Raw genomic sequence first — 17,323 nt, 5'->3', positions numbered from 1 at the left:
GCTGTATTGTATTCTGTGGAAAAGTTAACAAATGTGTATAGTGAACTCCACCAAAAAAATCCCTCCCTGGTGTGATATGGAAGTTCTCCAATGGCTCATGCACACATGTGAAAAGCACCAATGGATTTTCAGTTGTTCGTATTAAGAGCACAGGTGTGTGAACCAGCCTGATGCTTTAGACATTTGCATCCTTCTCATGGCTCACTTTGGTGCAGTGTAGGTCCTGTTTTACGCAGAACTATTTCCTGCCTGTAGATGCCTTTTCTCTTTTCAGTCAGGGTTCTAAATATAGATGGACGGATTAGTCACCAACATTTCCCTGCTCTTTAAGCTCTTTGAGACATCTGTGCAATCTCTGATTCTGACTGAGTCCAGTCTAAGCCCCTGAAGTTGTACTAAAAACCTCATTTAAACCAGCAGCGAGGAGACATAAATAATCAATTCAAATTCGTTCACGTTATTCAGTTTAATACGTCATGGGTTTTTTTTGGGGGGGGGGACAACAACCCCTGAAAAACAGTTGTGCAACTAGGTGAAATTGCAGAGGTGACTGTCTTAAGTGCCAATAAGTAATGGATTTGTTCTTTCTAGCACCGGGCGAATTATTGGGATGTTGTCAACTGTTCCTTGCTGAGATCTAGCTAGAAGACATTTGAACACTGAAGCAGGCACCCACAAAGTATATCCTTCACTGGATGATAATTGCGTGCAAATGACTGCTGAACAAAAGAATCCTAGTCTGATCCAGTGATTGTACTGTGAGACACCGATCAGCAACTCAAAAATGGGAGCAGGGAATTCAGATTAAGCCTCTGCATTCCCTCCTTGTACCACTCAGCTGATTAATGCTGTCACTTCAGCTATCTGACCAGGTAGGGGAAAAGTAAGGGTGGGAGAGATATTTGATTTTGTTTGCATTTCAATGAGAAAATGAATGCACCATATATATATAGATATATATATATAACTGAAACACAATTATACTTTGAAATTTTCACTTTCCCAAATGTTGTGATGCAGCCGGTGTGCATGAACATGCATCTGTTGGTGGAAAGTGCAAATAAAAATGCACATATTTGTGGAAATGCCATATAGAAATTATAATGAATGGGGAAACTGATTGCAAAAAAATGTGTGCATTAGTTAAAAACTACCTACTAGGAGTAATTTGCACTACAATACTGGCAAATGTTCATGAGGATTTTTTTTTTTTTTAATTGAAACTGCTGCAAAAAGGTGGACAACTGGATTTAACACTGGAAACAATGAGTAACAGAGGGTTCGTTTTAACCTGGGGAATACTGTGTTATAATTTCCTGATTATAATACTAGAGCTTCTAATTTTATTGCTGTGGTACCTCGGTTTTAGAACATAATCCATTCCGGAAGTCCGTTCGAGTTCCGAAACATTCAAAACCAAAAACCAGAAGCAGAAGCCGTTCGATGTCAAGGAAATAAACAACTATCTGACTTTTAGAAGACATCTGAAGGCAGTCCTCTTTGGGGAAGTTTTTAATGTTTGGTGTTTTGTCGCTTTTTTATATATTCAAATGGGCGGGGTATAAATAATAATAATAATAATAATAATAATAATAATAATAATAATAATATTCCCTTCCAGGAGCAGCACTCCAGGTGTGTTACAAATAGGCAGAGGACAGGACAGACAAAAGGACAAGAAGTGGCTAGAGGAAGGTGTGAATTCTCCCACTATATCAAGGAATTTAAAGGTACAAAGACAATCTCTAGGTTTCAATCTTGCTGTCAGACTTGTTGTGCAGTAAGGACTTAAGACAAACATAGGAGAGACTAAGATATTTAGAGCTCTGAGAAACTATCTACTCCAGAATCAAATGGGAAAGTATGTTTGTCATTATAATTCAGAAGCAAATATTGTTTCAACAAGCACACAGTGCTGGAACCGGACTAAGTGATTTGCACCTCAGTGGGATTTAGGTCATGAATAAATTCCCAGTGGGAACCTAAGTTCAACTAATTTAGGGTGAGACCCATTGTTAAATCAGTGCAAGAAGTCTGAATGCCAACACTTCTGCAAGCATAAGCACAGAGGCTCAACTACTACCAGTTAATAATAATTGTTCCTGTGCAACATCTACCACAAGCACAAGGCTTGTTGTGCCATGCTAATGAGGCAGAATGGTGGTTGCATGACTGGGCTGCAACAAATGGGTATCACCGTTCACCTAGTTCTAACCTACTCTCGAGGTTCCATAAATCTCTCCGTGGGACATTCAGAGTAAGACTGCACTGTTGGTTATCTAACAAACAAAATGGTCCTTGAAAATGTGGAAAGAGGGGTGATGCCACACTGCTTTTAAGCTATGTTTGCTTTGAACTGCGCTCTACAAATGTAAAAGTGCACCAAACAATTAAATCAAATCAATGAATGAATGTCATTCAGTATTAAGTTTGGCAAGGCAGAACTAGCTGTGAAACTGAGTGAAAAATAAGGGTATTTCACAGAATTTAGCAAGAGCAGTTAATTGCCACATTTATTCATGATTCAATCCTATGCACGTTTACCTGAAAGTAAACATGCATAGGACTGTCCTGTAAATCCCTGATTTTCTGTGAAGTAGAGAAAGGATGACTCCCAAGATTGCTGCTCTGGATAAAGCAATTAACTAGCCATTACCTGAATAGCAGTAGCTGAAGAAATTTAAGCATAACTTTTGTTCATATTTGATAATTAGACAGGAGTCTAAACCTTGTCCTTTCGGTGCCCTGAGAAAATGTGAAATTAATCACTGTGCAAAAGGTTAAGGGAAAATACATTAATGTCTTACCTTGTTTTAAGGATATTCAGAAACTGCAAAATTTCTGAGAACTGTATCAGCCTAAGAGCTCGTAAAAATCTTAAACCTGCAATTTCAAAAGGGTAGAGGGGAAGAGAAAGAAAGAGAGAGAAAAATAATCAGGTTATTTTTATCCCTATATGAATTCCAAAGGCAGCTGTGAAATCAAAAGTCACTAACATGGTGAATATCAAATACCTCTGAAATGTTGCTCCATATTGATCAGCCCCAAAGCTTAGCCAGCTGTTTTCAGAAAAGTATAGATTTCTTTTGAGAAAAGTGAATATGAACCATACAAACACTTAATGCGTTAAAACTATTTTAACTATAAAATGAATAGAGGATAATGTCTTCTTCCAATGATATATTCCTGAAAGCTCTTAACTCCCACCCACCCAAAGCTTCCTGAAAAAAATGAGTGATTATGGGCAAGTGATCAGGAAACCTGTTTTTAAAGAGAACCAGAAAGTACATATTCATGATTAAGATAATACTTTATGACGTAAAAATCTCTGGTTGACACATTCTGCATTATCACAACAAACTCCCTAAGTTCTAACGACTCTCCAATAGACCATGACTTAATTTAGTATAGGTTAAACTATACTACCACTTTTTAGCCAATGCAATTTTTCTAAGAAATTACATTTTTATTAGTGAAACCAGGTTGTATGGATAGCAACTCTACGGATGACTGCACAGGGACAGAGAAATACTGTAAAAGATTAAAGGCTTAAATTATTAAGGGAGACTTATGGTGATAGGAAACAATTCTGCTGCAAATCTCTCTCACAGGAGTTAAAGGTACATTGGGTATTATACAGCTTATAAAGGAAGGAAGGAAGTTTAGAGGACAAATTTGTGTCTTTGTGCAGTTGTGCAGAGCACTGCATAATTATGTGCTCAGTGTCGCTTTTGCTGAAAGTCACGGTGCTTTATATTTTCCCTATGTATTACCCACCATTCGCTCCAGCAGAAACACAGCCATCTAAGTTCATTATCAGTTTGGAAGTTAAAATCAACAAATAATGTACTAGTTCCAATATACTAGGGGGACTCTCCAGGTATGCATACATATGGAAGTTTTAAATTAAGAAAGAAAGAAAACTTTTGTTTGTCTACAAAAAAAGAGAGAGAGAAAGAAAACAATGTCCTGTGAACTTTCTGAAGGTACAAACCTAAGACTCTTACAGCTTAAGGCAGGCATCCTGGAGAGGGTGAAGTTGAGCATCCCTGCACTATAGAAGAGCAGGATAAGACCTTCCAACTATACAGTGGTACCTTGGGTTACATACACTTCAGCTTACATACGCTTCAGGTTACAGACTCCACTAACCCAGAAATAGTACCTCGGGTAAGAACTTTGCTTCAGGATGAGAACAGAAATCGCACACCGGCGGCACAGCAGCAGCAGGTGGCCCCATTAGCTAAAGTGGTACCTCGGGTTAAGAACAGTTTCAGGTTAAGAACAGACCTCCAGAACGAATTAAGTTCTTAACCAGAGGTACTACTGCATAGCAATTTGTGACCTTTTCTAGTACTATATATATATATCATAGCACAGAGGTTACAACACACTGCTGCTACCCACCCCACTCACTTGCAGTTTCTGGGTCCAGCTTGGCCAGAGACCCCAAATAGGAGAGCTTGCCTTCTGCAACATTTTGCTGCAGATCCCACTTGCAATGTATTTTTAAAGTCCACTCCAATTTCTGCTGAGCAATAGAAGATTCCAGGGGTCTTGGCACTTAACCATGTGTTTCTTTTGGGAAAAATGAGGAGCTGCAGAGGCTGTGGTGTCTTTATGAGATATGGTTTATTTGCACATATTTACACCTGAGTCTGGATAAAGAGCGAGGGTTTGGGGCATCACGTCTCAAGAGTGGCGTGCTTCGACAGCAGCGCAGCACTGGATTCAAAGACAGCCCAAATGCCATTTCTGCGTCTCTTCCACGCAACTTGTCCGCCTGCCAACACGCATGGCACTGGCCCCAACTGCCTTCTTCCCAAAAACCCTTGGTAAAAACGTAACCTAGGCCTCATGCAAAAAGAACATTTTTTCCTGTGGTGGCATAAACCCTGGCAACTTCCCCCCTCCCAACTCTCCTATTGTCTTTTGTTACCAAACACGGCTTGGGGAGGGAATCAGGACGCTGAATGTCCTGATGTGTCGGCTTTTGCCAGGGTAATGACTTCTGCATCACCTGTTTAGTTCTTTGCTGGCGCCTCTCTCAGCCCGGCTCCAGATAATGCTTACTTGACTTCTTCTTCTTCTTCAGCCTTGCTGAATCCATCGATCAAATCCCACATTTACTAATTTCAGAAATTATGGGGAGAACCTGGCATCCCATAATCCACTAACACTTGGTGGATCTAGAGTGAGATGCAGTGGCGTAGCGTGGGGGGTGCAGGGGGGCCCGGCCGCACCGGGCGCAACATCTGGGGGTTAGGGTTAGGGGGCGCAAATCCATGGGTTAGGGGGCGCAAATTACTTGCCTTGCCCCGGGTGCTGACAACCCACGCTACGCCACTGGTGAGATGTAAAGCATTGCAATAGATAGGCCCAAGTGCCCAGTGGATATTTAAAAATAAAACTTTTTATTTTAACTTTCGAGCAGCAGACACCGTCCCAATGTTATTCTCACAGCTGCTTTTGAAACTGCTCTCAGCTCCAACTGTGGGCAGGAGATGTCTATATCAGAGGATATAGTTTTGTGTGCAAAAAGCTAGCATATCCTTAATAGGACTCTAAATCCTAAAGCTAGAAAGGCCCTAAGGTATTCCCATTATTTTGCCTAAAGCATATTTGAAAAAGCTTCCAGCCTAGTCTTGAATAATTAGTTGATTTTGCTGTAATTAATTCCTCTATTTAATAGTGGAGATGAAAGGGGTCCTGGTAAGCTTACATAATTGTATGCATGAAAAATGGTTTTATTATAAATGTGCTCAGAACATTCAAATTAGCTGCTTAATAAAAACAACAATGTTCCATTGATGTTTTCCATGTTTATACCAATTCCAATTACTGTCATGTAAGTGCAACCTACCATCCCTTAGAGAAGGTATATTTTATTATAATAAAGGCAAAGAAGAATTCGCCATGTCTGAACTGTGCATATGCAACAACAACTACAAAACTTAAAATACCGGACAGTAACTTTTTATTTGGCTATGTCCCGGTTGGTAGGAAAATGTTGTACCAGCAGCTGAAAGTCCTGATGAAATAATCAAAATATGAAAGAGAACAAAATTCCAACACTATCATTTGGGGTGGTGGTGGTGGTGAGGGTTTTATTAACTACAAAGCATTTTGGAGAAGATCATTTTAATTCTCTCCAGCTTGAGAAAAAACACTAGTGTATCTCTGAATGCTTAGAAGTGCAAAGAAAAATTCCTTTTGAGATCATAGCTTTATGGCATTAACTTGAACAGATCTTTGGGGAGAGTGTTTGGTCCAAATCAACACAAGCTAATGCCCCCCACAGCCTCAGACCAAACTTTTATTAGAGAGTTTCCTCTTCCAACTTAAGAAGAAGAGGGGAAATTTAGCAGGGGGTTTGCCTGCCAGATGTAATCCATCAGTGAAAAACTGTTCCAGGCCCCTCCTTTCAGACCAAATCAAATGTTTCGTCTCCTGCGAAGAGTGGGTCTGGAGAATCCTCCCCATTTTCCCATCTTTTCCTAAGCCCTGATCCAGAAATGCAGACAACACGTCTTTTTGCAGCCTTTAGTTCTATTCCTATTCTGAATGCTTTGCTGCTAAAGCAGATATGCTGTTTCATTTTCTCAGGATCAGACCAGTGCAATGGAGATGCAAATGGGAAAATATTTTTGAGGGGATACACCTAGGGATGTTGGAGAATTCCACTGGAAACAGAGATAGGAGTTAGGAGTTGCCGCAAATTATGTGCTTGCCCAAAGTCAGGAAGGGAAATCATGCAAGTGAATGCAAGTCATATTCACTAATGTCAGGGGGGGTTTAGTCTACAAATGTTATTTTCAGCACTGACATTGACATTGGCACTGGTATTATTATTATTATTATTATTATTATTATTATTCCCCCCCTGAAATGCATTGAAGTTAGCTATGTAATGAATTATATTAGTGGATAGTCAGATGAATAACGTAAGTTTTAGCCGAAGCCAAACTGTAGTGGAAGAGAAACAGTGTTGACTGCAGTAAACACAGGACAGGTTTGAATTCGCAGCCTCACGGCATCCCTAAATACAACTATCCCTGCCTCATACACAGGATAGCAAACATTACCTAATAGGCATTACTGAAAGCTGATGGGATGAGACTCGTGAATTGAATGTAAAAATTGAGGGGTATAACCTATTCAAATGAATAGACCAAACAGGAAGGGAAGAGGAGCCGAATTATATGTAAAGGATGTGTTACTTGTGAAGAGATCCATGACCTGAGCACAGAAGGCAAATTGAAAGTATACGGGTAAAAAGTGCAAGAGAAGCAGTGACCTTACTGTGGGTGTCTGCTATAGACCACCAAGCCAGACTGACGATTTGAATGATGCCTTCCTAGAGCTGATTACTGAACATTCAAAAAAGGAGAAATATTGTATTCATGGGAGAATTCATCTACCCTGGTGTCTGTTGGAACTCACACTCTGCCAAGAATGCAACAGGGAGGAACTGATTGACAAAGTGGAAGTACTGGGAACTTTGGGAGGAAGTGATCATATCCTCTTGAGTTTTGTGATACAGAGGCAAGGGAAGGCTGGGTGTAGTCGGACATGCAGTCTGGACTCTAAGAAAGTACAGATTTCAAAAAGCTTAAGCAGCTATTGGGTGAGATCCCATGGCCAGAAAAACTCAGAGAGACAAGAGTCCAAGATGAATGGAAGTTTCTAAAAGGAGGAATACCGAAGGCACAAATACAAACAATTCCAACAAGAGAGAGAAGTGGGAGGCTTCTAAAGAACCTGGTGTGGCTGCATAAGGAGCTTACAGATGAGCTGAGATTTAAGGAGGACTTGTATAATAAATGGAAGACAAGGGAAATCACAAAGGAAGAGTATACATGAGTAGCTGCAGGGAGGTCAGGCAGGCCAAAGCTCAGAATGAGCTCAGGCTTGCAAGAAAGGTTAAATATAACTTTCAAAGGTTTATTTGGCTATGTTCAAAGCTAGAGGAAAAACAAGCAAGGAGTAGTCCTCTACATGGAGAAGATGGAGAAATGGTGTTGGGTGACAGAGAGAAGGTGGAACTGCGCAACACCTACTTTGTGAATGTCTTCCCCAAAAAGGAAAGCAGTGTCCAAGCTGGTGATAACAGAATAAACGATGCAAGGAGGGAGTTGCAGCCCAAGATAGGAAAAGATGTGGCAAGGGGACACCTAGCTACTTTAAATGAATTCAAATCTCCAGGGCCTGATGAGCTGCACCCAAGGGTACTAAAGGAGCTTGCGGATGTAATCCTCAGCCCCTAGGAGTTTGCTCCTAGCCATAGTGATGAATACTCTGTTGTTCTATTCCATCTGAAGAGGACAAGGGAATGGGGCTTAATCGCTCAAAAGCATGCACAATTACACCACTGTTTTTTAAAAAAAACTTTCCTGAAGATACTCAGATATGCTGAAAGGTACTTCGGGACTTATATCCACCACAGCAAATACCTGGTTTTTACTTTGAGAATGGGAAAATGACATATATTCACCGCCTTCCTGGCTACAATCTAATTCTCATGTTACTAGGACCACCAGTACATGGAAATTGCATGGGGAGGCCTCAGCACGCTTAAGTGAGCCCCATGCTATGCAAAAGAGCAAAATCTCAGTGCCTCCCGCAACCCAGTGAAGACCAAGCCTGCTGAGTGGCTTCCATGAGTCACAAAATACTGATTATCAGCTGGAAAACAAAAACAGAAAACAGTGGAAGAGGCGGAAGGAAGGAACTGATACGTTCGAGTTCCTTGCAGCTTATGGTATCCTGAAAAGGCTGGCTCTCTGAACATTATTGTTGCAGGAGGCAGGTCCCATATACACACAAGACCTGCAACCATTTCATTTGTAGAGTTATTTCCTCCTCCACTTAGTAGGAGTGCCCCTGTCCAGAGTCCCTGCCAGCCAGCCAACTCCTCTTCCTCTAGGACTCTAAAAATTGTGAGGAAGAAGCAAGAGATTCAACTTCCTCTCTCCCCAACCCCCTCACTGCACTTTTCTGTTCTTCTTTCCAACTGATACTCAACATTCAATGGGTGCTGGGCATTCAGCCCTCATAGGACTGGGGGCTTTGGGGGGGGGAACAGTGTTAGAAACTGAGATATGAAAGCTGGGAGCTAAATGGCACCTTCAACCTAGGTTATGGGGGCAACAACGGAATGCCTAGTGTGCTTTTTTTTTTTAACATGAATACAAAGCTGGAAATGAAAGAATGGGAGCTAAAGTATTGTGTTCATTTTTCACATGGTCTAGCCCTCCCCCTGCCCACCCCTGGAATATTCTTAAGAGGGTCTCATCTCCAGTCTTCAGACAGTAGCTGGAAGTGGGGCGGCAGAAAAGGTCCCCCTTTCCTTCCACTCTGCAGTTTTAATCTGAAATCTTAGGTGCAGTACTGCGCCCAGAGCTCAGAAACTGCTCATGCTAATAAAATTCCCTGTCGCAAAATGCGCGTAGAACATGGGGAGTTTCAAACACTGGGGAAGAAGTGGTAGGCTCCTTAGGGTTTACTAAGAACAACTTCTTCTTCTTCTTCCTCTTCTTCTTCTTCTTCTTCTGCTGCTGCTGCTGCTGCTGCTGCTGCAAACCTTAAAGTTTCTCTGATCACACCAACACCTACCTCTTGTTTCATAGATTCATAGAATTGTAAAGTTGGAAGGGACCCGAGGGTTACGTCATCCAACCCCCTGCAATGAGTGTTCCCTCACCCAGTTTGAAACTGTACCGGACTCTGTTTAGCTTTGCAAAGGTGCTAGCAGTTTTATTGCTGCGCCACTAGGAGGCCCAATTTGATTCCATTTCTGCCAGGACTCTATCGCCTGACTGCATGTTTGTACGACATAGAGGACAGAACATGAAACGCTTTGCAAAAGGCAATACTTAAAAGTCAAAAGAATTTATAGTACAAAGGAAGCTGGTGCATGACAGGAAATGTATAACACAAGAACTGTGGGAAACATTCATGGATCTATACTTGTGAAAATATATTAATCAAGCCCTCACCCAACCCCCCAACCCCCTTCTGCCATTAAACCCGGTCTTCCAATAAAACCACATCCCCCATTTTACAGAACAAAAACATAAAAGCCATCTATCTGGAGATACATTACGAGGAGGGGGGCAGGATAATGACTCTGTTTAAGAAAATGTCTCTAGGCATACAGATGAAAGCACTTCAGCCTTGCAAAAGTATTACAAACACAACTAGTGGCGGGGGGGGGGAGGAGGGATCTGACTTGGAAGACAATAATATTTGCACCATGCATTCAACCACAGACAAAACCACGAAGGGCAAGGAAGTAAATCAACTATTTCAGTAATTTATACCTTACCCCAGTATGAGCCAACTTTGTAACAAGACACCAAGGTCTGTCGATAGGTATTTTGCTCTTCCTTTTCAGAGGCACTATGCCCAGCTTTGACTCTGTATCCATTTTTGAATAAATCTCCATGAGACTTCTTACGACGCCGGGTAGTTTTGTATGTTTCCGTCCGTGTACCCCCTGTGGGGTTGTGATAGACCAAAATCTTGCTGGGAATCATCGCAGCAGAGCTTCAGGGTTAAGGGAGGGGAAATCAAAATTTGCCCGAAAAGGTGTTTCCTCCAAGGTGTGGGCAAAATTTGCCAGAGTGTAAAGTCTCTTCCCCCCACTACACACTAAAAAGTAAAGAGCATAAAGGAAGAGACGTTGCTGAGAATCAGCCACTCATGCTACAATATTTTAAGCTGTGAAATAATTAGGAAGACTGCGTATTCTGTATTTGATATTGTTACCAAAAATAATTTTAAAATGGCATAACCAAAGAAAGGAGGGGGGAGGTAGTGACTGGGAGAGGGAGAAATTGAACAAATTTCTATCCCAAATTGTGCTCTCTAAAATGCAGAGAACATCACGCAAGCAGGGACCAAACTGCTATGGCAGAGAGACTTGCTGTGCAGATGCTCCTCTTGTCTGTGTGCTACCCCAGGGCTTAAAAGGCATCTCCTATCCGGATATTGCCATATAAGCTTCTTTCGTTTCCCCTCCAACCTGCAACCTCCCCAGGAGGAGAAAACAGAACAGATTACAGTTCCTGCAAAAAGGAGATGCTTTGATCCACAAATCCACAGGCCCACCCACAATGCCACAAAATGTATTTGGTTGTCACGGAAATTGTCCGTTTGACAGCATTACATGCCCTATATCAGGTTAAAGCCTGCACACTGCAGAGAGGTCATGTAATCAGCCAACTCTTACAGGATTTAGTCCTTATGAATTGGGGAGTGATGTGTGTGTGTGTGTGTGTGTGTGTGTGTGTGTGTGTGTGTTTTGTGGGCGGAAACCTTCAACTAATCCTCAGTTAACGACAACTGGAATACCAAATATTTTAAGCTATAACAAGGAGTGGCTAGAAATAAACAGTATTCAATTAAGTTTTGATAGATGGTATTTGCAAATCCCTTGTTTCCACCTAAGGCCTTACCCAACCCATTCAGGTTAAGAAAATGATAGTGAAAAATTATTATTTTTTAAATGAATGCTTGTTTTGCATAAAAGAAAAGAACTAGGGCTCCCCACAGCTGTCAGATGCTATGGCTTATGCAATCCATTATGAATTCAAACACAGTGGGGGTTTTTTCTTCTTAATCTCCACTTTCACATAAAAGCTGTCATCCCAACCCCCAAAAGCTGGGCTAATTCAGAGGATTGCTTATCCTTACATCTGTTTCCGTTAGCAAAAGCAAAAGAGGTCTATCAGTGGCTATTTAACATTCTAGCTAAACGAAACATCCTTGTTCAGAGACAGCGCGGGCATTCTGTCTTCCCCATGTGATTAGAATTGTTTGCGGGAGAGCAAGTGTATGTCTGTTATCCACGTCCCCTCCATTGCATATCTCTTGCCCAGCCCCGCTGAGCTCCATACACTACACTATGAACATCAGCAGCTGGGAGCCTTCTGTACTCCTGCAGCTTCCCCCTGATCAGGGCTCTAAGGCTCCCCACCACTAAAATTCACCCTTTAGCACATGAAGGGCAGTGAAGCCAGGCATAGGATATGCTGGGTGGAGACAACCAACACCCGCTTCTTTCTTTAATGCAGTTCTAATTGCAGAAATTGCCAACACGGTGCCTTTCAGTTGTTGGATTGCAACTCTCAGCATCCCTGACCACTGGTTCTTTTGACTGGGGGTGGTGGGAGTTGGAGTCCAATGTCATCTGGAAGGCTGTCCCCGCTAGGAAGTAAAGGAAAACGAGATGTTCCTTCTCAGCAAGCTACCCTTGCAACAGAGGTGGGTCCTTTTTAAAAACAAAAAACCACCCAGCCGCTGGTACAACTTTCTGGAAAGCGCATTTGCTTCACAGAAAGTCGTACGTCAGCATGGCTTTTCTATTTTTATCTGGCTGCTGCCTGCAACATAGCCCTAAACCAGGACCTGGCTCTTCAGAGAGGTTTTAACCTATGGACAGGACAGAATGTCAAGAAGGAAAGTAAAGGAGGACAAAGGTCAGGGGCAAAGCCTGGATTATGCTACAAGGCACCATTCGGATGAAGATGACCAGAGGCATCTCCTGTAAATCACAGAGAACTAGTCACAAGAAGAGGGTGGGTGGATGGATGGATGGATGGATGGATATGCAAATTAGAGCAATGTGGTTGGGTCAGTTTGATTTATACCTTGGGAAACTGGGCTCTAATCAAAATGGAGTTCCAATCCTACTTCTACAACGGACTCAGATGAGTGGCCTAAGGCATTCCTCTTCAGTTAGTGAGCCATTGCCCACAAGAGAGCCATACCTCCAAGCTTCTGGTGAATCACACTAGTGCCAGTATCACCTTTTCCCTTTTTGTTAGGGATTTGTGTGTGTGTGTGTGAGAGAGAGAGAGAGAGAGAGAGAGGAGAAAAAGAGAGAAATGGATAAAGCAACCCACAATAACCTTGAATCTGAAGAGGTAAGATACTATTGGTCTAAGCAATGAAATGGGGCAGTAAATGTTATGTGTAACGTTTTCCATTTCACAAAGGTTATTAGTAACATTTAACAGATGCCAGATGTAAATACAGTATTTCGCAAGCTGGGCAGTTTTCAGTATTATTTACTGAATTCATGGAAAGCAAACATGCTATTATTTCAGATCACCCTCTAGGGCAGCCTTTCTCATCCTTGGGTCGCCAGAGGTTTTTGAACTACAACTCCCATCATCCCTGAGTACTGGGCCTGCTAGTTAGGGGTGATGGGAGTTGTAGTCCAACAACAGCTGAGGAGCAAATGTTCCAGGGCATTTAAAAAAAATAATCAAGTGTGAATTGGACATTTTCAAATTCAAATAATCCATGCAATCTGCATAGCCATTTTCTAATTCAACGTCCCGTCCCCCCAGCAACCCTCCCCTCATCACTATGGGTTCATGATTGCTCTCCCACATCATAAACTGCCCAAACTGTTTCATATTTATTCTGAAGTTCATTCACACTGAGTTTAATGGAATTTATCACAAGTACACATGCACACAATTGGAAACTGAAACAACATAATAGTTATGTCTTGCCCTTCCAAACTTTCAGGACACATACACAATACAATTTATATCTTTTCTGAACAGGGCTGGAAGCCTGCCTCTAACCATTGGTTGCAGGGATTATTCATTAGAATCAAGCACTACTTTTCAAGAAGTTCCTCCCTCTTATGTAAAACTGAACAGGTGGCTTCTTCTTCTTTTCAAATCAACTTAATAATTGCCTAAATTATTTCTTGGAAGCAGCATTTGGCATAGCAACACTCAGCTCAACTTTAGAAACGTTTGCAGCAGCATACACAAATCAAATACCGGTAAATCTTTTTTGTACTTTATCAAAACTTCCTATGAAAAGCAACATTCATGATGGTTGAACAACTGTTTAAATTCCTGCTCTCTCGTGGCTCCAAATATGCATCTTTCGTACTTCGGCAAAACTTTGTTCCTGGGGAACTGGTCATTCTCCTACCTATATGAAAATGACCAGTTTCCATAAAGCACAGTTCTGTCCGGGCTCAGAAAAGAAGAGTGACAAGCAATATGCTTGGTGGTTGCAGGAATTTGCGCGTGAGCGCGCACACGCGTGCACACACACACACAGTTTTATTTTATTTTTACAAACAAATCTGGCAATGTGAAATAGTTCTACCCTCTAAGGTCATTGATGCCCCCCACCCCAAAGCCTTTCCATACATACAACTGAGAAAATATTCCTTCTGCGTCTGCATATTGTATGATCTCCAAGCTACGAATGTCTTTTTCTGTAAATACCACCCTCTTAAAGGATTTTCTGGAGTGTGAAGTTGTGGCACCATTTTTGTGTCCTGAAGGACACACTACCCATATCACAATATCCAGAGAAGGGCATAGGATGTGAAGGGAAAACTGAAGGGAGGTAGAAGTCGGTTGGTTACTGTTGTAGTGAAGCAGCTCAAGAAAGAGGAAAGCAGTGACAGATAGGGCATTAAGAAAAAGCAGAGGAGCAAATGAAAACCAACTTTTTATTATTAACAGAGAGTCTGACTGCTAACAGCCTGCTAGTACTGAAGACCATTAACAGGATGGTAGGAATGGGAGTCCCTCCAGTTTCTGACGAGTGAAAGAAAATGAGACTTGCTCTGATCCACAAACCTATGTGTTTTTTCTTTGGAAGCCCTATGCGGCTCCTGGCAGTACAGCCTGGCTTTGCCCTCCCCAGGCTGGATACCTGGAGGTCTCCACCTACCTCAGCCAATTGCCCAATCCCACCTGGGGAGGCGTTGCCAGGGGATCGGGCCAGGTAAGGGGAGGCCGGAAAGGAATTTTCCTGCATTGGCAGGCTTTGTCTTCCCCGTAGCCAAACGTCACAACTTTGGCGGTTTCAGGCCTTGGGCAGAATCCATAGTCTATCTTCCCTAAATGGGGGGGGGGGCGTGAAGTGGTGACATCCCCCCCCCCCGTGGCGGCGATCCCAGGGTTCCCCGTTAAAGGGGTTTTGAGGGGAGGCATTGGCCATAGGCTGAGAGGTTGTCATTGCTCTCCCCTGTGGCGGTGGCAAAACGGGGGGGCGGGGCGGGCTCTCTGCTTGAACATATGTTCTCCAGAGCCAGCCCAATCCCCACACATTCTGGATAACCCTGATATCCCCCAGATCCCTGATTGGGGACTGGGAAGGATAAACACCCAATGCCTAAGCCAACGTCTCCCCACATCTGAATCATAATAAAGTTGTGGCCAATTTTAATTCCATAGCACGTTGTCTTGAGTCATTATTCCACTCGGGAGCCACCTGGGGTTGGGGGGGACTCTGCCTGTCCATGTAAATAGGGGCTGCATGCAAAAGATGCAAGGGGGCAGAAAAAAATGGAGAAAGGGTCTGTCCTGGTGCTTAATTTCTCAGACCTCCCCACTTTTGCTGTAGAAAATTAACGCAGAGTATCTAGAGGCCCATCCCCAGGATGAGCAGGAGATGACAGTGTGCAGCCGTCAGAATGAATTGTTTGGAGGCAAGAAGCAGCAAGGGGTGGAAATGGGGCCAGTTATTTAGCTCCTACTTCTTCAATAGCATCATGCGAGATGACTCGAAGGTTCGCTAGCTGTCACTCTCAATCATTTTAGATTAGAGCCTGCTAAGTTAAGTATTCGGTGTCAAAAGCATTTAAGGGCCAAAGTAGACACGATGGGGGCAACTACATGAATTCATCCACGTGTCTTTTTTATTTTTAATAAAAAGGAGCAGTGTGGGTGAGGGGACTTGAGCCCCCTTCCCTATCTATGTGCACTCAGTTGCTTCAACAGTTTTCACTGCCTAGTCCAGATTGTAGCGGTGATAAGCTGGGGAAGAAGTACGTTAAAAAGCAACAGACCACAGCAAGGTAAGACAGAATGGAGAGGAAAGTTTGGCTTCTCTCACCAGTATGGTCCTATCTTCTCCTCACTACTCTCTTGCCTTGCATATATTTGTGTTGTTTGACTTATTCTGGATCTTGCCTCGAAATATCTGATGAATGGTGGTATAGAAATGTTTGAAATGTATGCATACATACACGGGTTGCTCCTGTGTTTTTCAAACTTGGGTTCCCCAGCTGTTGTTGGACTACAACTCCCATCACCCCTAGCTAGCAGGACCAGTGGTCAGCATTGCCCTCTCATGTCTAGTTAGCTCTGGCCTCAGGCAGATGCTTGTTTTCAGCACCTTTGCTGAACATTTTGCTGGAGATGAGCACAACTCAGTTGTGATCAGTGTAGAGAGCTCCAAGCTGTTGGAGAAGGTACAGTGGAACCTCGGGTTGCGGAAGTAATCTGTGACGGAGGCATGTCTGCAACCTGCAGTGCTCATAACCTGCAGTGGCGCGTCTGCGCACTCGCGTGGCGTGATTTGGCACTTCTGTGCATGCACGAGCAGTGAAACCCGGAAGTAACCCTTTCTGGTACTTCTGGGTTTCCTGAGGTCCACACATAGCTGTCAAATTTCAGATTTGAAAATAAGGGATCAGCAGCCTCACCTATCCCGGGGACAGTCTACGGGATATCTAACAATCCGGGATAGCAGCGAGAAGCAGTGGGAAATGGCGCTGGAATAAGGGAATTTCCCGCAAAAAAAGGAAAGGTTGACAGCTATGGGTCCACAACCTGAAAACACGTAACCCAAAGCGTTTGTAACCCGAGGTACCACTGTAGTTAAAAAAGAAAGGGAGATAGAGTGCCTGTGTGTGTGTGTGTGAGAGAGAGAGAGAGAGAGAGCGTGTGAGGCTGCAGATGTTGTCTGTTCACACTATGTTAATTCCATTGGCACACACATTCTGAACACATACTCTCATCCACATTCTTCCCACAACTAGTCATGCAGAAGCTACTACATAGGTCTAGAGTTGAATCTAGGCAGTCCTGGTGAGCAATGAAACTGCCTGTGCAGTGTGGCAGGGATATCCTACATAGCTGAGGAAAGGGGCTGTGTTTTCTGTCAAATTACCTTATTTTTCCATCTATAAGACCCCCCCATGTATAAGATGCCCCCTATTTTTGGAGACTCAGATTTAAGAAAATGAAGGGAGATGGCCCATAGTATAAGACGCCCCCTAATTTTTGACATTATTTTTAGGGGGGAAACCTAGTCTTATACACGGAAAAATAGGGTACCTCTGTAACCAGAGGACAGGAAAGCAATGCCAGGATGCACACCAATATTACTGAGGACAGGAGGAGATTCATAAAGGTTCTGGACTCCCTCCCCATCAAAATGAAAAAAAAAAACAAAAGCTCTGCAGCGTTCACTCTTAAAAAATCAAAACTTGTGGCAATTTCGAGCGACACCAGCACTGTCTGACTCAGAGAAAAATTCCTCCAAGACC

At 42.8% G+C, this 17,323-nt stretch overlaps 1 protein-coding gene across 14 annotated transcripts in view; it reads right to left on the bottom strand.

Annotated features, from left to right (window-relative positions):
- The window catches only part of KCNMA1 (potassium calcium-activated channel subfamily M alpha 1), a 546,631-nt gene that overhangs the window by 206,713 nt on the left and 322,595 nt on the right, over nt 1–17,323 (bottom strand). For all 14 annotated transcript variants that reach the window (XM_083440310.1, XM_083440306.1, XM_083440312.1 and 11 more), the window contains exon 6: nt 2,808–2,883. In XM_083440310.1, the coding sequence (XP_083296436.1) occupies nt 2,808–2,883 (76 nt within the window). The remainder of the gene's footprint in view (nt 1–2,807; nt 2,884–17,323) is intronic.

The sequence above is a fragment of the Podarcis tiliguerta genome, assembly GCF_965153285.1.
Source record: "Podarcis tiliguerta genome assembly, chromosome: 5".
Lineage (NCBI taxonomy): Eukaryota > Metazoa > Chordata > Lepidosauria > Squamata > Lacertidae > Podarcis > Podarcis tiliguerta.
The sequence above is the reverse complement of the archived record's forward strand: the minus strand, read 5'-3'. Positions and strand labels throughout refer to the sequence as shown.